Source organism: Quercus robur, chromosome 6 (genome assembly GCF_932294415.1).
Source record: "Quercus robur chromosome 6, dhQueRobu3.1, whole genome shotgun sequence".
Lineage (NCBI taxonomy): Eukaryota > Viridiplantae > Streptophyta > Magnoliopsida > Fagales > Fagaceae > Quercus > Quercus robur.
Window position 1 is genome coordinate 6,327,868 of NC_065539.1, and position 21,266 is coordinate 6,349,133.

General features: G+C 30.4%; 2 protein-coding genes across 2 annotated transcripts; both read right to left on the bottom strand.

Annotated features, from left to right (window-relative positions):
* Positions 1–15,706: 15,706 nt before the first annotated feature.
* Positions 15,707–17,155, bottom strand: LOC126732465 (uncharacterized). The gene is made up of 2 exons (XM_050435320.1): positions 16,577–17,155; positions 15,707–16,456 (listed from the first exon to the last, which is right to left on the bottom strand). Coding segments are annotated over exons 1-2 (540 nt in total). The 5' UTR covers positions 16,579–17,155; the 3' UTR covers positions 15,707–15,918.
* Positions 16,624–17,079, bottom strand: LOC126689790 (protein PELPK1-like). The gene has a single exon (XM_050384968.1). The coding sequence runs from the start codon at positions 17,077–17,079 to the stop codon at positions 16,624–16,626; it is 456 nt and encodes a 151-aa protein (XP_050240925.1).
* Positions 17,156–21,266: the final 4,111 nt, after the last annotated feature.

Consider the following 21,266-nt stretch of genomic DNA (forward strand, 5'->3'; position numbering starts at 1 on the left):
GTTTTGCATATTACTTAAGCTGGTTTTTTTTTTTTTTTTTTTTTTCGTCAGTACACGAGTTTCTTTCTTTCTTTTTTTTTGGGTAATCGTTTATTTGGGAGATCGAACCCGAGCTTGAGGTTACTGGAGGAACCGGGTACCACTTGGGCAACTAGGCCCGGTGGTGTCAGTACACGAGTTTCGTTTGTTGTTGTTATTATTATTATTATTATTATTATTATTATTATTATATTGGTCATTTTCGATTCTTTTAAACGTTTAGAGGTATGATGCTTTCAGTATATTTTTACAATAAATTCTAGATAAATATGTTTTTATTTGTTATTATGGATTTGCAAAAAAATAATTTAATTTATTGATTTAAATTAGAACCAATTATAACTTACCATCTATAATTTGTTGTGAAAATGTTGTAAATGTAGCACTTCACATATATTTATATGCGTTTACATGTTATTGTTATACTGGAACAAAAAAGTTTCAAAATATTTATTTTTACAATTATTGAGGTGTCAGTTTTTTATAGGAATAAAAAAAAAATTGGTATTAATCATAACTAAAAACAAATTTATTGTGAAAATGTTGTAACATCATGTTGTTGTCACAATATTTTCACAATTGCTGAGATCTTAGTTTCTTATAGATAAAAAAAAAAAAAAAATGTGAAGTCCAAAACATTTTCGTGTTAATTTCCCAACAAATCCTAGTTGCCAAGCTACTATTGATGCATAAAAAAAGTAACATTTGATTATGGGCTCAGTTTAAAATCAGTAATAACTTGTCATCTATAATTTTTTTTTTTTTTTAAATACAAAATTTTAAGCGGTGGTCACAGTTTAAAACTAGTTACAATTTGCCATCTAAAATTTGTTGTGGAAATTTTATAGACATAAATAATAAAATATCAGACAGGGACCTACCATAGCTAGAAATAAAAAGTATTGTGAAAATGTTGTGACATTTTATTGTATTCCTAGACTTCTTTTTTGGTTTAGTCAAAATTTTGTGAGTCAAAATTCACTATTTCTAGCACATTTTTTTCAATTGCCTTTTAGTTATTTAATTTTTTTAAAATGCATAGTTTAAAGTGGTTGGCTTAGTTTAAAATCAATAACAATTTGCTACCTAGGATTTGTTATGAAAATGTTATAAATATAACATTACTCTAAAATAAAATAATAAAATTTAGACCAAGGCCCACCATAACTAAAAATAAACGTAATATGAAAATATCATGATATTTTGTTATGTTTCTAAACTTCTTTCTTAGTTTAGTCAATTTGTTGAGCCAAAATTCACTTTTTTAAGCACAATTTTCTTGGGTTGATTTATTTTTTATCACATTGTTTAAAGTGTGAAAAAAAAAAACACATAGTTTTACACACCCAAAAAAAAAGTGTAAAAAGAATTTTTCCCCTTTATGTTTAGGGTAGTTTCATTCCCCCCAAAGCTTTAAAGTTGAATGATTTTATCCTTTATATTTTGTAAATGAGTATTGTGGGTGCTGTGTCTCTCATTAAGCAGTTTTTGTCCGCTTTGGGGAGCCAGTTCCTCACGGTTTTGTCACGAAGGGGTGGGATTGTCCCACATCACCTAAGTAACCTTCCCACTCATGGTTTATAAGCTTCTGGAGCGACCATCAGTGTACCACTACTCAGCACATGGTATATACCCATATTGTTACTATTTTAGTTAAACTTCAATAAAATCTTATAACTCCTAGAATATTCCATTGTACAATGTCTTAAATACCCTACTAAATTTTAATGTCCCAAAAATTTTATTCATGTATTTTGAGTGTTATGTGGTGGTCATACTTGGAAAGAAAGAACGATGATGTCTATGGCTCTATTTGTTACTTAGAGAACATTAATTTATTAGAGGCTTAAATCTTCTAGATTTATAGCTTTATCCAATGAAAACTTCAATGACATATGTGTTTTTTTTTTCTTGCTTAAAAGGGTGTTCATTAAAAATTAAATAAGCTAAAAATCATAATTACACTCATAAATAAGATGACAAAGAAGGAAATATGAATAACGAAATATATATTCATTGTAGATGGTTGTAGGTATTTAATTTGATGAAAAGTTTCATTAGTAGCATATATCATCATTCATTGTGAAATTTTAAATATTGTGACAGTGTCTTATCAAAACTTAATTGTTTATTATTGGAAGATGATAACATTCATTATCATCCTTAGTAGAATTTTTTTGTGAGTAAATATTGCCTTTAGTAAAATAGGATCTAAGAAATTATCATATTAAATAGATATTCATGTGTTAAATAACTATACTAAATTTAAATACGTGATTTTTATACTTCTAAAAGAAAAATTATCTTAATTTTCTTGCTTAAGGGGCAGCACGTTCAACCCAACCTAATCACATTAAAATAAAGGATAACGTTGTTGCACACTTCCCTTTTTTATAGCTAAAATTATTACTTCAAATCACAATTTCAATTTTATGCAACTGATAGGAATTTTTTACAGTTTGAAATTCTTGGGGAAGGAACTAAACAAACAGAGTTGCAATGCAAATCTTATGAGTGGTACACTACTGAACCATTTTTCAATTTGAATTTTTTTGAGCTTTGAATTCGGGGATTTTAACTCCTGTTTGGTTCCATAGAAAGCAAAGAAAAGAAAATTAAACAAAGAAAAAAACTGAATTTTAGTTTACAATAAACTAATTTCAAATATATTATTTTATTTTATAAAACTAAAGACATGTGGCAACATATGTAGCTACTTAAGTGGCATAAAAATAAATATTTTGATAACACCGTTAACCACGTCAGCTTTTTCCTTTCCACCACTTAACGACATGGATTATTTTGACATAATACCCAAAGGTTAAGGACTAATCTGACACATTTGAAACGTTAGGGACCATTTTGACATATACGACAAACGTTAGGGACTACAAGTGTAGTTTACCCAAAAATAAAAATGTATCTTTACTCGTAAAATTATTACTTAAGCCCTTATTAGTCAATAGATGAAAATTAATAATTTAAAAAAAAATAAAAATGTCAAAGCTTTTTTTTTTTTTTTTTTAAATGAAATGTCAAAGCTACCATAACTTTTATCAACAACCTAATAAATCATTGAGAAGTGCTACGTCTACAATATTTTCACAACAAATTATAAGTGGTAAATTATTATTGATTATAATTTGAATTCACAATTTAAATTATTACTTTTTTGTCTACCAGGCTACAAGTTAAGATTTGTTATGAAAGTGCTATAAAAATGTTGTGAACATAACATTTCTCTAAATGATTTAATAATGAATGTGATTGGTACCCCTAATAATTGCGTTTTATTTTATTGGTGCATATCACTCTTATAATAAAATAAAAACATAGAAAAAAAAAAATCTCCATAGTTAATATAAAATTGAAGGTTGGTTTTCTCTATTCGGGAGTTTTAGAGTGTAGAACTCATAATCTTCCAAACATAGAAGCTAGAGTCACTTTGTTTCTCTTTCTCTCAACAAAACAAAAAATGAAATCAGCAGATAAAAAGAAAGTATTAAACTTCTTCATCTTCTTTTTGTTATTTATTACTGGAAAATTTTTCCACTCTCCATTTAACGTATAAAAAGTAAATTTTTATTTTATTTTTTTAATTTTTTTTTTTTTTGGTAGGGGACCTTCTTCTCCGTTCCTTTCAACTTTGGCTCTTCTTCAAATTTGTGTTATAAACGTCTCTCTCATTTTGCTTGTTCGTTTTGGTGAAAACTAGTTTTACTTTGTATTTGTTTAACCCTTAGGTTCCGTTTGGGAGTTTATAAGGGAATGGAATGGAATGATCATAAGGGAAAGGAATGGAAAAGAATGGAATTGAATGAAATTAAGTAATCTTGATTGGATGTTTTAAAATAAAGAAATGGAAAGGAATGAAAATGAATGGAATGTAAGTAATCTTATTTGAGAGCAACATGGAGGGAATGGAATGTAATCGTTTTATGACAATATTATTATTAAACCCCTATTTTAAAATACAGGGTTGAATATATAGGGGTATTTTGGGAGTTTTAGTAAAAAAATCATTAAATCTAATTCTATTCCCTCCTTCCTCCCAATTTCGGGAAGAATAAAAATTTGAGATTTTAAGAGAATAAAGAGAAATGAGTGTTCCTTTCTACCAATTCCATTCCCTCCCACTTAAACTCTCAAACAAGAAAATGAACTTTATATTCCTTCTATTAAAACTTTTAAACAAGGGAAGGGAAGAATATTCTAAAATTATTTTTTTTATTCATTTCCATTTCATTCTATTCTCCCCTCCCAAACGAGGCCCTTAGTATTGGTTGGAGATAAAGAAAGAAACCAATGTTTTATCGGGATAAAATAGAGTTATTTAATCGCTTTTGTTTCGCTTGGCTTTAAGCTTTTGCACTGTCCGTATTCATTGTTTTGATTGTTACTCATTGTTTATATATATATAACTCGGCTGAGCAAAGCCGAGATCAGAAGGTGTGGTCTACCATCAAGAGCAACGTTCTGGAAAATTTTTCCACTCTCCATTTAACGTATAAAAAGTAAATTTTTATTTTATTTTTTTAATTTTTTTTTTTTGGTAGGGGACCTTCTTCTCCGTTCCTTTCAACTTTGGCTCTTCTTCAAATTTGTGTTATAAACGTCTCTCTCATTTTGCTTGTTCGTTTTTGGTGAAAACTAGGTCAATTTTATACTTATCCTTATCGATGAAATGGTCCAGAACGTTGCTCTTGATGGTAGACCACACCTTCTGATCTCGGCTTTGCTCAGCCGAGGTAGCATTCCTCCTCGGACCGCCCTTCTAGGCAATCATGATCAAACCTTACCTCTTTCCTTACTGACACGGATCCTTATGACAATGTTTACTCGTCCTTGGACTAATTACTGTCCTCAAATTGGGCCCCTGACCCAATACATACGTAGATATGTACTCCTGGGCCTTTCACCCCTACAATAATAATAATAATAATAATAATGATAATAATAATAATAATAATAATAATAATAAAAATGATAATAGTAAAAGAAGAAAGAATGCACACCTGCATTGTCATGGGATTTAGGCATTCACATATTGAAGTAAGTTTCATTCCTAAAAGGATATATAAGGTTATATATATTGGTAGAGTTCCATTTGAAATATAATTCATTTAAATCTTATTGAAATTAAAGATATCTAATCAATGTGTTTGTTTTTATCCCATAAAAATTGGAATTAAAAAAATGTCATATGAATAGAATGAAAAAAAAAAAAAAAAAGATTCAACATAACGTAAAATTAAAGAGAGAGAGAGAGAGAGAACGTGGTTGATAGTTATAAGGAATTTTGATATATATATATATATATATATATTTTAAATGTCATCAACGTAGAAATTAACAAAGTAATGGAAATATATACTATTTTTTGAAATAGATAGAGATTATCAAATTAATGGAGATATATATTGTTTCTTGGGATAGATTTATAGTAGAATTAAAAATTTTAAAATTTAGTAAATTAAATTTTTGTATGTTAAATATTATCCCTTAATTTAAGAAATATATCCTAACAAATAAAAATAATAATGTTGATTAGATGATAAATATTATCTAAATTAAATTTTTGTTTGTTAAATATTATCCCTTAATTTAAGAAATATATCCTAACAAATAAAAAAAATAATGTTAATCTAATTTTATTTAATGATAAGAATGAATTAGAGTCCCGGTAGTATACTATTCATTTTTAGTTCTTTAAAAATCTAAAAATTTAATAAAATTTCTGCAATTTGGAGAAGTCATGTGGTGCAACCACGGTTTTTAAGCCCAACTTTTATTATATAATATACTAATCGTGAACCTGTATGTTGTGCGTGATAATTATTTTTATGATGGTTTTATTAAATTTTTTTTTACAATTTAAACTAATCTAATAATGAGTAATGTATTTCGTAATTATATTTTTATTTATTATAGGAACAATCATAAATGTAATATATGAACAATCCAAAACACCAAAAAAATGTAAACTAAAAAAAAATAATAAAACTTAACAATGATTAATTGAACCAATATTAGGATAAAATTTTGTTTTTGATAATCTATTAAGGTTATTTTCTTTGTAGAAATTATAATTTCAGCCGCCCAAAACATATTATCAAATAAACAATTATTAGCAAAATCTAATAATTAAATTTCTATACATGCATTGTTATAAAATAATAATAATAATAAAAATAAAATTGCAAAAGTTAAAATTTGTCACCTATCCGATTATTTTCGTTTGGCTAACCTTTACTTTTCCTTAAATAAATGGCATTATAGAGTACTTCTAATACAACTATTAAGAGTACTTTGTCCACCACAAAGAATTAAAAAAAAAAAAAAATAGTAAAGTCTCATAGTTTAACATCTAAATTAAGCACTATAAAAAATCATGCTATGTAACAAAATAAATACCAAATTATCCAAATCATACTATGTAATAGAATAATATTATATTTTTATATGCTATATTTAATTCTTTTGAACGCAATAGGATAACATTTAGCAATCAAAGAGAATAAAAAATAAAAAAAAACAACAACAATTTAAAAAACAAAAGTAAATCGCATTAACCCAAAATAGAGTTTTAAAGAATATAAAAAATTATCAACCTAAAGTAGAGATGCAAGAAAAATAAAAAAAATCCACCAAAAAATTTAAAGAGAGAGAGAGAGAGAGAGAGAGGGAACCTTTTTTTTTTTTTTGTGAGGGAAAACTATTCATAGAATAGAAGAGATAGTGACAAATTTATAGAAAGAGGGTGTGAATAAAAAGAGACAAAAATAAAGGAAGATGAAGGGAAAGATGAAGAATGATATTAATGTAGAGAGTAGTGGGGAGATAAAAAGGTAAGGAATGGAGAAAAATTGAAGAAGTAATGGGGAGATGAAATGGTAAGGGAAAGAGAAAGGTTGGAGAAGTGTAAATATTAAAAAAATAAATGTTAAAAACAATTATAAGAAAATTGAAAAAAAAAAAAAAACCCTAAAGCTTGAAAGACTTCAACGTTTTTTGTCTTTTTTTTTTTTTTTCTTCCTTTAAGTTGAAAAGGCTCACACAAAACCCTAAAGCTGAACTAAAAAGGCTTTGGGTTGGACTTGATAGTAGAACTAAATAAATAAAAGGTGGACTTGATTAATTATACAGATTTATTATAGGGTAATAGTGGAAGTAAATAAATAAGTAGTGGGCTACATTTATAAAACTGAAAATTGTAAAAACCATTTTAAAATTGTTGGACAAATTATATTTTAAAAAAGAAAAAAAAAAAAAAAAGAATGACGTGACAGCTGATGTGGCACAACATGAGAGTAGCAGCATTAAATGCTACGCTTCAGCTTTTAGTAATATATAGATGTGGGGTCCAATAATTTGTGGCCCTAACCCATTTTTACATTGGGGCCCAAGGCCCGAGCCGAGGAAGGTTATAGCCGAGGATAGGTAATAAAAGTCCAAATAGTTTTGAGACACAGCCGAGGATGATTCTGTCCTCGGCATATCCGAGGTCTCCCTGCAAGGAAGGGCAAAAACGGTATAGGAACAGTTTGGGAAAAAATCTAAAATATCTAGGTCAATTGAGAAGGGTACATTGGATAGTATAACGACCAAGGACAAAAGGAAAGCTGCCCTTACTGCCATTCAATACTCTGCACCTGACAGAGCCATACTCTTCAGCTTTTACAACCATCCCCAACCACTCTGGGTATGGGCTGATGGGACAAGTATCAATCTTAAAAAATCGAACCCACACGTGGACGTTGGATAAGGGATATAGGCTAGTATAAAAGGAAAAGTAAGCAATCCGAGGAAAGGGGTTGGGAAAAATGGCCAAAAACTAGAGCCTCTCAGCCCGCCTCCGGGAGAAAGACTCCTAGGGCGAACACGATTTAATTATGTATAAACACCACGACAAACCACCGTCTGGTGACCAAGGCCTAGCCTTTCAAACCCACGCTCTATAAATGATATTGTTTGGGCCTTTTTACGTGCGAACCCAACATTGTTATGGGTCATTACAAATTGCGTCCTTACAATAGATATAGATGATATACTAGTTGTTAACAAATTAAAAATTAAATTTTGTGAAAAAGAATTCAAATAAATATATATCTAATTACTACTTAATAAATACAATATCTTAAGAAAATTTAATTGAATTATTTATATTATTAATATAAGAAGAGATGTTAGATAACTTGAATAAAAAATTATAATTAGTAGTTTTGCATTGAAACAAGCAAGTATAACAAATTTTATATAAAAATTTATTATTTAAATATATTAAATATCTCAATTTAGTTCTCACCTTGGCTCCAAAATACATGGAGTCGGCCTTGTTAATCTTGATGTTGCTTAAAAATGTTCAGTTGTCTATTAGAAGATAGTAATTTATACCTAGATCTCAAGAACAATAATTATGGAACATGCCAAAGCAATGACTTAAGACCTTGGAATGGGTTTCTCAAACAAAAAAGAAAAAGAAAAAGAAGAATCTTGAAACCTTAAGAGCATTAGTATCCGGAGTTGTAAAACTTTGGATATCCTATTTTATAGCACCAAACCACAAAAGAGATGCATTATCCAAGCTTCCAATTATAAATTTTTTTACAATAAAGCAAGTTTCTACTTTTTATAATTATATTATTCTCTCTCTCTCTCTCTCTCTCTCACTCTCTAGGGATTTTCTAATGGGGGTTTGGGGTTTGTTGTGGCTATGTGGGTCGTGGATTAGGTGGTGGTTGTGGTATGGGTTTGGATGCATTAAAGGCTTGGGTAAGGTGATGGGTTTGATGCATTGGAGACGTGGGTCAAGCGGTGGCTACGACGTGGGTCGTGTGGTGAAGATTATATGGGCTTTGTGGGTCGTTTATGGTCTGTATGGGTCGTGCGTGTGTCATGTGTGGGTTGTGTTCGGGTGTATGGTGGAGGTTATGGGTTGTGTGGCAGCGAAGTGGGTCATGCAGCATGAGGGTTATGGGTTGTGGGTTGTGTGGTGTAGGTTGATCTATTAATGGGGTGGCATGTTCAGTGGCAATGGGTGTTGGTTTCGATGGTAGTGGGTGTGGGTGTTCAGTGTCAGTTGGTGTTGGTTTTTGATTTTAGTGGTTTTGATTTCAACAGTTCTAGTGGGATTTTGGTGGGTAGTGGGGTAGTGGGGGGTTGATCTAGGGTGGTTTGGATGGTTAAGAGAGAGAGGGAGAGACAGAGAGCAGGGTAGAGAAGTTGTAGAGAGAGAGAGAGAGAGAGAGAGAGAGAGAGTAGAGATTTATTATTTTTATTGGGTTGTTTATATTATTTTAAGATGTTGTATGTAAAAATAAAATCTACAATGTTAAGTGCATTGTAAAGTGGGATGGTATAATAAATAAAATAGCTTTTTAGATAGTAAAATAGGATATTATTTGCAATTGTGGATGTTAATACTTTAACCATTATTTATTTGATGCTTAAATTTCAGCAATGCTCTCCATAATCATCCCATTTTCTACCATTATAATCACATATTTAAAAAGGCAAATAAGCTGAGTTTCCCTATTAGATTAACCAAATATTTATTATGCTCCAATTACGTGCAACATTCTAAAAACTGTTTCTTGATGAAACCAGATTGTTCTGGATTGACAAGAAATATAAATTTTGAAGAGCTATCTTTTATTCTTTTCATTGGTTATCTCTCTCTTTCTGGGGTCAAGGAGGAAGGGTAGGTTTAAAAGACGATGGAAATAGGATTATAAGTTTAAATTATATTCAAAAAAGGACTATTGATTGAAGAAGGTATTCAATTCTGTTACCCATAAGTTAGATTGCATCAAAGTTGGGCTCGGAGGAGACAAAAATAAACAGCCATCTCTCTCTCTCTCTCTCTCTCTCTCTCTCTCTCTCTCTCTCTATATATATATATATATATAGCCAAAACTGAGGAAAAATCCAATAAAATTCCAAACTTTATTTTAATTAGAGTCTAATTTTGTGCTAAGTGTGACATACAATATACTTTATGTTAATCTGTGATATGGAATAATTGCATAAATCACTAAATTAATTAATCTTTCGAACAAAAAAATAAAGGTGGAGTTTCACTTATAATCTAAGATCAGCCTTCTATCTTAAATTAATACATGACACTGGTCGATTTTTTTTTCTTTTATTTTTTAATTATCATCCTTGTAAGGCCATATTACTGGCCACAATAATAAATGACACAGGTTAGACGAGATATCTGCTAATGATAATAATAATAAATAAATAAACAAAAAAAAACAAAAAGGAAAAATTATGGGTAGAGTTAGATGGCTCAAGCACCATATATATATATATATATATATATATATACCAAATGGTATGGTATAAAAATTGAACCATAATGTAGCTCCTTGACCTTCCTTGGAGAATTGAAGCCATTCGCCTAACTAGTTTATAAGTGAAACTCTAACTAATCAAGTGACAGATGTTAACTATTAAAGATTTTCCTGTGACAACTCATTAATTTAACTAACTTGTAACCCCATGCATATGCATGGATATACTTAAAAAATACACATTAAGATGCATAGTATAATTCTTACATATATAATTTAAATATTATTGATAGTCATTCTTATATATATATTTTTAACTCTTTAAAAAGTATTGTAAGAATGTTATTAGGTAAAAAATGTAAATTGTCAAATTTTTAAATATTTTTATGTTCATTAATTCTGATATGGTCCCACGTTTTATTCCAAAATTATGAAATAAAATCCTCTCTAAAAATAAATAATTTAGGACACATGATGTAAAATTGGACTTCAATGATAAAATCTAATAGGATTTTCTCTAAACTTTACCTATTAATTTATATATAGATGACTTATAAATTTGAATTGTTTTTAGTTATACAAAAAAAAGCTCATAAATATTAAATCATTTAAACTCTCTCTTCCTCTAATTTTATATAATGTTAAATATATGATTATGCTTTTTATAATTTATTTATATTGGACTCCTCGTTTTTTACACGAAACTAACTCATTTGGCACAAAAATTAAAAATTGTTTGATTAGATGGGACATATATATATATATATATAGATGACTTATAAACTTGAATTGTTTTTAGTTCTATAAAAAAAAGCTCATAAATATAAAATCATTCAAAAATTATGTTTTTTATGGTTTACTTATATTGGACTCCTTGTTTTTTACACTAAATTAACTCATTTGACATAAAAATTAAAAAACTTAGATTAAATGTGACACATGTCACAAAATCAAACTCTAATTGAAATCCAATTTCTACATTAAATTAACTTAGTTGGCTCAAAAATTAGAACCTTAGATTAGATGGGACATGTGGCACAAAATTAGACTCTAATTGAATTCCAATTTGAAATCTAATTAGATTTTCCCTTAACTTTACCTATTATTATATATATAGATTTCTCAGGATCCTTAAATATTTAATGTATTTTCACTATAAAAACCGAATGGGTACATGCTACCCTTCAAATTAAACATGCGTGCCACAATTTGCTCATACTTGAAAGGTCTAAACTTGACCATCCAAGGTTCTCTTAACAAAACCTTCTCTACATCGGTCTTTGATTCAAAGTGTACATTGCGCATGCAAGCATACTAATTAAATTATGACAATTCGAATGGAATTGTCATACTTTTTGGAAGAGGATAATGCAAATGAAAAGTGTACGACTGTGAAAAAAATGATTGTAAACAAATATGTAATGAGATTAATTATGGGTTACTTATGGATTGTAAATTAACTAGCATATCGTATAACTTATAATTAATTCATATATTGCATTGTTAGAATAAAGAATCAATTCTCTTATATGTTGATCCATAAAATTACACAAAATGATGTTGCCTATATATAGGCAGCATAAGTAATATGTGTGCAATAAATATAAAATATGGTGTAAGTATATTACAATGGGCCTAGCTAGAGTCCAGTGGACATGTATACTAACATGCACGACCATGCTAGTATATACTAGTAATTTATAAATTTCATACTTAGAACACAAACTTCTAAGTATAAAACTTAAGTACAATTCTTTATTACAGTACATTAAACTTTCCTATTAAATTCAAAACATAAATAAAGAATTTAATTGTCTTTGAAAAAGTGAAAAGTGTTGATATTTCACTGATTAATACAATCAATTGTTTGAATTTAATTGAATAATCCAATATACAACACCTTGTTAGGTCCCAAATAATATTATCACAAATATTAGCAATTCAAAATAACAATCACACACAAAAACACAAACTTTATGTGGAAATCCCTTTCTCTTTGAAGGGAAAAACCACGGGACAAACTCCAAATAATTTCACCATTATCAAATCAATTACAATAATTCTTGTGTATGTCTCACGGCTAAAGAAAAAAAAAACTCTCTTATTTTTCTTTGCTCTCACACACAAAAATTATCTTTCTCAAAGGTAGCAATCATTTTTCTCTATTCTTTTTCTTTTTCACTGTGTGGCACTTTTCTCTTTTCTCTATATCTCAATATATATATATGAAACACACGTCCCAAGCTTTATATAAAAGCTCCTCCCATTGCCTGCCACTCTCCTAATTACATTAGGAATAGAAGTATTATTCATGTAGACCACTTCACCTATTTCCACTTGCAATAGAAGTCTATGTGGGCTGGACTATGGTGCATGTGCACCCAACACACCTAAGCAATTATATATATGTTTTGCCCCACTTAATAAGATTTTATTTTTTATAAATTCAATGGTTACAATTGGAGAAAAATTTGAATCCTAAAATTTTTCATTGAAAACACTAAGTGATGTTAGACTATCAGCTGGTGAATTGCGTGCTCTTGGCATATATAAGATCTTATTTGAAACCTCTTCAAAATATAAATTACCATCATCTACTAAGTGTCACATAAAAAATTGGTCAAATATTCCCCTATAAGTTTCCATTGAAAACACCAAGTGATATCAGACTGTTAGTTAAACTACTCACTTTTGGCATGTATAAGATCTTATTTGAAATCTCATCAAAATATAAATTATCATCATCTACTAAGCATCACATGAAAAATTGGTCAAATATCCAAGTCAGTGTATTCATTTGATAATTTATAAAGAAAATGTGTCTTTTAAAAAAAAAAATTTATTATTATTATTAGTTAAAAAAGAGAGTCTCATGATAGACTCATATAAGCAGTAGGTTTGTTTTCCTATTACATCTTCTTTTTCTTCTTCTCTATATGTTTTTTGGAACAATTGCATCCTTTTAGGTTGACTGGTATTTTTGAACAAACAATTAGTCTAGTTTGGGAGGTGAACTAATCAAGGTTTCCTCATACTTCCTCCCTCCAACCATAATATTCCATCAAACATTCAAACTCATATATCGTTTATTCAGTCCTCAAAATCCTGCTTTAACGTTTTCCCACTAAAAATACCCATCACTGATGGCCATCAGCCATCTAGTTTTTTCAATCAACAACATCTTCTCAAAGTTTCTACTGTTAGACACGACACCGTTTTCAAACAACCACAGCAACACGGCATCGTTTCTCAGCAGACTTTAGACTTTTAACAATACGGTGTCGTCTTACTAAAGGTAGTTAAACTTCAAATTCAAAATTCTGTTAGTGCTATTAACTTTGTTACCACTGTTACTAGCCGTTGAAGTTCGTTCCAGGCCATCCCAATTTGTTATTTATTGAACTAACATTAGGTTAGATTCAAGGCTGTAAATACCATTGTATAATATATGAAAATATAGAAATCTCATTTTCCTATCTCTCACTCTCTTTCACTATATTTCTTCTTCCCTAAGTTTGAGAAATTTTCATCAAACCATGGCGTTTTCTAATTATTGTTTCCTCCTTTCTTTGGTCCTAGCATTATCACTAGCAACCACAAGCCTTGCAGCGCGCCACATTTTGGACACACCAGCATTGCCAATTATGCCAAAGCCCACATTGCCACAATTGCCAAGCACCCAAATACCATCTTTGCCAATTCCAAAATTCCCAGCCATCCCCACAATTCCCGAGGTGACACCCTCCCATTGATGAGAATTGAAACTATCTCATCTTCTCTCATAACCGAGTGTGTTTGTTGCTTATTATCAAAAAAGTGTGTTTGTTGAAAAATGGCCAACCAAACACTAAACTTTGAGCCTCTACCAAAAATGGGAATGTGATTTAAAACTCATGACTGTGAAGATGGGATCATTTTTTTTTTTGTTTAAGTTTAGAGAGAGAAGAAGATGGAAACTAGCGCATAGAGAGAACTGATGACATGCATTTTTTTTTTCTCACAATTAAAAGTGTAAAAAGGTGCAACTCATAAGTTGTAACAGATACAACTTGAACGCATCTCATTAGTTATTTTAAGTAATGCAATAATTAATTAATTATCATTGTAAAATAATTTTACTGATTATTTTTATAAGATTTATATACAATTTTTGAAATATGACAATCTTGCTAAAATTGAGTTTTCATTGGCAACAATTAAAACACAAGTAAATCTAAAATATCAAAGATAACAGGCAAACGCCATTCCACTAGAGCCATCCAAGGTTCTAAAACCCCCCGAAGATGAAATATAATTAAAGTTGAATCCCCAAACATTACACATAAAATTAAACAAAATATTTCAACATGCATTGCACATCATGCGGATTAGTAGTTTGGATTTCAGGGGTATTTTAGTCACTTTCAGGTTTAGGGGGTATTTTGGTCAATTTTAGGTTTCAAGGTATTTTGGTCATTTTTTAGGTTTCGGGGGTATTTTGGTCATTTTTTGGATTTCAGGGGTATTTTGGTCATTTTATGGGTTTCAGGGGTATTTTGGTAATTTTCTAGTTTTCGAGGGTATTTTGGTCATTTTTTGGGTTTCGAGGGTATTTTGGTCATTTTTGGGTTTCGGGGGTATTTTAGTCATTTTTTGGGTTTTAGGGGTATTTTAGTCATTTTAAGGTTTTGGTAGTATTTTTGTCATTTTTTAGGTTTCAGGGGTATTTTGGTAATTTTTTGGTTTTGGGAATATTTTGGTAATTTTAAAGTTTTGGGGGTATTTTGGTCACTTTTTAAGTTTCAGAGGTATTTTGGTCATTTTTTGGGTTTTGGAGGGCATTTTGGTCATTTTTTTAGGTTTCTGGGGTTATTTTGGTAATTTTTAGATTTTGGGATATTTTGGTCATTTTTTAAGATTTTGAAGTACATCGGTCATTTTTCACTTTAGTAGCATTTTGGTAATTTTGATAATTGGGTAATTGGATGGATTGACGTAACCCATAATAATTGGATTGAGTTAGATTTGAGTTAGAAACAATTAGTTAAATGGGTTTTAATAGGTAAATGAGTTTTATATATCCAACCCAATTATGCCAAACTCAAACCAACCCAAAGTCACCCATTTGACAACCCTAAATACATACATACATACATACATACATATATATATATATATATATATATATTTTAGGTTGAATTTTTGAGAGTTGCATTTCTAGAGAAGTTATGTAACTATTGAATATGAATATTAATTGCGTAAGGTAATCATAGATAAATTAATCGAATCAGGTATGGATAAGATAAGTTATGTAATCATTCCCTACACCATCCCTTATATAACACACCTTTGAATACTAACTAAAATTTCATTAACTATAAACTTGCTAGTGTATGTAATCATTCACAAAAATTTTCATTTGAAAATTCCCATTCAATCAAAATTCAATGACATATAAAAAAAAAAATTTAATTCCTAATCAAAATTTAATTACATATAAGAAAAACATCCTGATTAAAATTTAAAATAGCATATAAGAAAGACCTAGGGAGGCACAAAGGCCACACAATTTCACATAAATTACTCCTGCTATGGTTGCCACCTAGTCATCAACATCAAATAACCAGGTGACAAAACCACGCATGGTCTTCTGCAAGCCACCATATTTCTTCTTCTGCTTACTTTTCTTCACATACTCGGAAACTAGTTTCTCAGTCGCTGCCAAAACTGCATCCATTTTCCTCTCCACTTCTGGATTAGGTGGCTCCTTGGAGATGAGCGTAGAAAGCTTCGAAACTTCCACGGTAAGCTTTGCTATTTCTTCTCCAAGAGAAGAGTGCTCATCAATCACACTGTTCGACAACTGTGTCACAAGCCCATGCAGATCAGCCACCGTTGTTTCCAATCGTCGACTACTCAGGTAAGAATAAATCCCGACCACACCTCCCAAAACAAGCCCGATTGGCCTGAATCCGCTGGATAACTCGTTTTTCGCAGCATCAATAATGGCAGCCTTGCTTTGCAAAATAAGACTTTCAGCCTTCTGCATCACTGCAAGGCTTCCACCTTCGAGTTTGTCCAAATATTTAATTAGACGATGAGATACATCATCGTCTAATTTTTTACAATAACAAGTAAACCTGCACAATAACAACACTATTTAGTTCACCAGGAATACTATATATATCTTTCAGCAAATATACAAATACTATATAACAATTATTAAATGAAAAAACAAAAAACAAAAAAGACAAACATACATTGTACAGATGCACAATATGCAAAATATGAAGTGCTTCAAGGACAACTAGATCAGTTTGATGGGGGCGGGGAGAAGAAAGGAATAGTTGGGATCGTGTTTGGAATGGTAGGAATTGATGGGATTGTTGTGGCAAATGGTGGGCAACGGAGTGGCTGGCAGAGGAGGAACAATCACCTTGGGAACTGTTGGCAGAGTTGGATTTGGTAAGGAGGGGATTTGGGTGCTTGGCAATGGTGGCAATGTGGTCCTTGGCAGAGTTGGTTGAGTTGGCAAAGTTGGCAATGGAGTGCTAGGCAGTGGTGGCGATGTAGCTTGAGGCAGTGTTGGCACTGAGGGCAATGGAGGCAATGTTGGCAGAGATGGAACTGTAGGCAGCGTCAACGCTGGGGGTGGAGCTGCAGGCGTTTGCAATAGTTGACGAGCTGCGAAGCTCATATTTATGCTTGACAAAGACAGTGTTACAATTAAAGCCAAAATGAAAACATGCTTGCAACTAGCCATTGTTTGATAGGATTAGAGAGACCTAGCTAGACTTTTCTGAATATATAAGGGGAACTTCTATTTCTGTTGTGAGTTGAAAGCATGAAATTCTAATAGGCATTTATAGAGTGGAATGTTGAAGGGTTCCAAGTGTTTGATGACATGTAGTTGGGGATGCATATGTGAGAACCTCGGGTTAGTTTACCTTCTCAACAAGACTTGAAGCCTGTTCAAATTCCAACCTACCAAGATAGCTTAACTAAAACAATTTGCTGTGGAAACCAATTTTTTGAGTGTCAATGACTCTTTAGCATTCCACACGCCAGCATAAGGCAATGATATAGCCAAGAATTTGGTACATTTTCGAATCTAAGGAAAGTATAAATTAGTATTACTTATTAATTGTATTAGAGCAACTATATCAGCTCTTGCAAAGTCTTGCAAAATACAAAAAGTAACTTATTTTACACATTTTGACAAAAAAAAAAAAAAAAACTCACATCAGAGAGTGTAAAATTGTGCATAAATGTACAAGTGCTACAGTAACCGTGCATATATGTACTGTTACTGTAGCTTTTCCATACATTATTTTAGTATTATTTCTCTCCCCTCACATTCTCCCTTCTACTTACTCTCTCTCTCTCTCTCTCTCTCTCTTCAACTTATAAAAATATTATTTATATAAAATATAGTGTATAATAGATGAATTAATGTGGGTATTTTGTAAAAATAATGGTATAAAATAGAAAAAGTAGGTTTTTTTGTGTAAAATAAACGGAATTTTTTAGAAATTAGAAGAGTTGATGCGATTGCTTTAGTGTCTAGTTTCATAACAATACTTCATGCCAAAACTTTATGAATTCCGGTTTTGATGCCTTTGTTAAATTTGCAGCGGAATAATTAATTATAATATAATCAAATTATTTCAAATATGTGGTGCACAGTATAATTATATTTTACTGTAGTTATATAATTATATTTTACCATATTTCAAAATGCACCAAATCATAAAGTAAGAAAATGTAAAAGCAATACATGATTTGGAGAAAAGAAAAACCGATGAAGCAACTGTTAAAAGGGAAAAATCACCTTAAGGACAGACAATCTCATAGAAAATCCACTACGAAAGAAACAGTTAGATATGGCAAGACATACACAAAACCATTGCACGTTAGATCCTCTATGCAAACCCTACAAGAGAAGAGATCCACTTGCCTTCCTAACGCAATAGTGATCAACTTATAATGAGAATGGACTATCTGACAGATTTCAGACTTACAAGCTAATGCCTTGCTTAGTATCATTTTTCAAAACTAAAGTGACATGAAAGCCAATCTAAACTGCTTAGGCTTCCATCTTAACTGATTTATCTCTTCAGAATTGAACCAAAATCCCAAACGACCACATTCTATCTCACAGTACCTTTACCGAATTCCTCTTATGAATTCAAATCAATCTGTCTCCACCCTGAAACCCATATTGACATCAGGCACATTGAGAAATTCAACTGTAGAAGATAAATCAGTGGAGGAGAGACCGAGTTGAGTTATTGAATAATTATACAATACAAAAATGACACACACCCCCATAATTATGGGATCCACCCCAATGTGAGAGGAGTGTTGTATCTTTATGATATATTATAGTAGTAGAAAGTCTAATTGCATATTGTTAGAACTTAGAATAACTATAACTCTACAATGACAACCTATTTATAGACACCCTCTATGATTATGATTGTAGTATAAACTAGTCAATAATCTGTGCATTGCACAAAAAATGTTTAACAAACATATCTTCTTCTTCTTTTTCCTTTCTTCTGTTTTGTATAAATATAAAAATTTGATAATTATGGTAATTATTAATAGGTACTAATAATGATTGTGGCATTTATTAGTCTAAATATTTTTTATTTTTTTATACAAGATAGAATTTCGGACTCTTGCCCCCCACACCCCATAAGCACTTATAATTGTGGAGTGATTATCGTACCAATGATTTTGGCATTTATTAGTCTAAATATGAAATTTGATAATTATGGCAATTATTAGTGCTTATTTTGTATGATTGTATTTGTATATAGAACTATCTATTCCAAAATTTATAGAAAATATCACTTGACAAGATTCTAAATTACTAATTGAGGGGTTTAAATATAGAATAGAATTTAAAATCAATTAAAATTATTTTTTAGAATTGACCTATAAAATTGTGAGAGCTCGAAAATTTATGTTAAAATATTATTAGGTCAATCAAAAGTCAAAAATCTTTAATTTTATATAGATTAGTCGTAGACCTATGCGATGTGCAAAAAAATTAGCAATTTTTTTTTAGTGTTTGTTTGGCACGGCTTAATTTTACTAGCCTATTTTACTATTCAGCTTATTTTTTCTACTATTCATGGGTCTTACTACATTTTTTTGTACTATTCATAGGTTCCACTATACTATTTCAGCTAACTTTTAGCTTTATTTACAGTATTTCCAGTAAAAGGTTTTTAGTTTCAACAAAATAGTAGATTCCAAATAGACTAAGTATAAAAAAAAAGTAAATGAAACTTATAAGTGTTAGTATCAAAACTATTCTTAAATAATGTGATTATTTTCTAACAAAGCATAGTTAATACAATATATTAGATTTTCAAAATTAAGCTATATGTATTTGTTATTTGAAAGTATTTAAATTTAGTAAGTTTTTTTTTTTTTTTTTTTTTTTTTTTTTTCCTTCCTTCAAGGAAACACAATTCATTTTACATTCAATTATTATATAAGGTGAGATATTTTGTAAATAATGTAATTTTTAGGTAGAATTTGTTTCTAATTATTCTTACAAATGATTCATCCTCTATCCATATTGAATAACTAAAGAGTAAGTAGATATAAGTAAATCCAACACTTATATTAGAAAAAAAAAATTTATGAAGAACCTACTAATATTAGACTGAGAATGTGAAATAATTGCTAATGAAGTAATTATAGCTCATCTTTTTACACAAACTTCTCCTCCCAAATCATCATCAAATTGGAATGAAATTGACTGAACTAAATGGAATGGAATGAAATGGACCGATTTGGATGGAATGGACTAAAGTGGATTGAATTGGACAGAAATAGACCAAAGTGGACCAATTGGACCGAAGTGGACCATAATAGACCAAATAGACCGAAGTAGACTGAACTTGACCAAATAGACCAAACTGGATGGAATTGACATAAATGTAAGACAAAAATACAAAACTCACTCTCTAAGTTTTACTACTTTTCATTTCAATCCTTTAAGTTTGCATTTTGTCATTTCAGTTCTTTAAGTTTCAATTTTCCTCAATTCAGTCCTCTGTTGACATTCCATCTTGTCCAAAACAACGTAGTTTTGTCCTTAATTTATTTATTTATTTTTTTTTTTAAGAAACCCAGAAATTATAATAGCAGACTACTTGTCCTTCGATTCTGAATAACACGATCAAATGGAAACCCCACCCACCCCAAGCCTAACCCATCGATAGCTGAGACTAAAGAAGGATAAGGAAAGATCTGGGTTATTTCTCATATATACAGTACTAAAGCATCTCTGGTAAGAATTGATGATGGACTGCAAATGTTAATCATAAACCCAAAATCCTCCTCTACCAATGTACTTCAAATTCTGAAAATAACATATATATCAATGTCGTCACGAATGATAGTTTTGCGAACCTTTATGGGTTATGACGCTTTTCACCACATCAATTATATCTGTAGTACGTATGAGCTGGAAATGGATTGACGATTTTACCCAGAATTGATGATTTTCTTCCCAACGCGCTCAAGTAGTGGTCCTTAATTGTAGCTGTACATGTTTGATATAAGGGGGTTGTGATATGGATTCCTTTTTCTTTTTCTTTTTCCATTAATGAAAGCCTCGTAGTAGTTATAGCAATTTTGAGTTTTCAAAGTAGTACTAAAACCATGAACATTAGTTTCGGAATTTTAATCTCTCAGCTATTAATGGGTTAGGCAAGGGGTGGGTGGGGTTCTATTCGATCGTGTTCTTCAGATGGGGAGGGACGAGTAGTTTGCTATTATAATTTCTGGGTTTTTTATTATTATTTAATTAACGTTTTTTTAATTAAGGAATAAATATTAAATTAAGGCCAAACTATGTCGTTTTGGGCAGGTTAATGGTAGGAATGGATGAAATCTTAACGGATAACTGAATTGAAGAAGATTGAA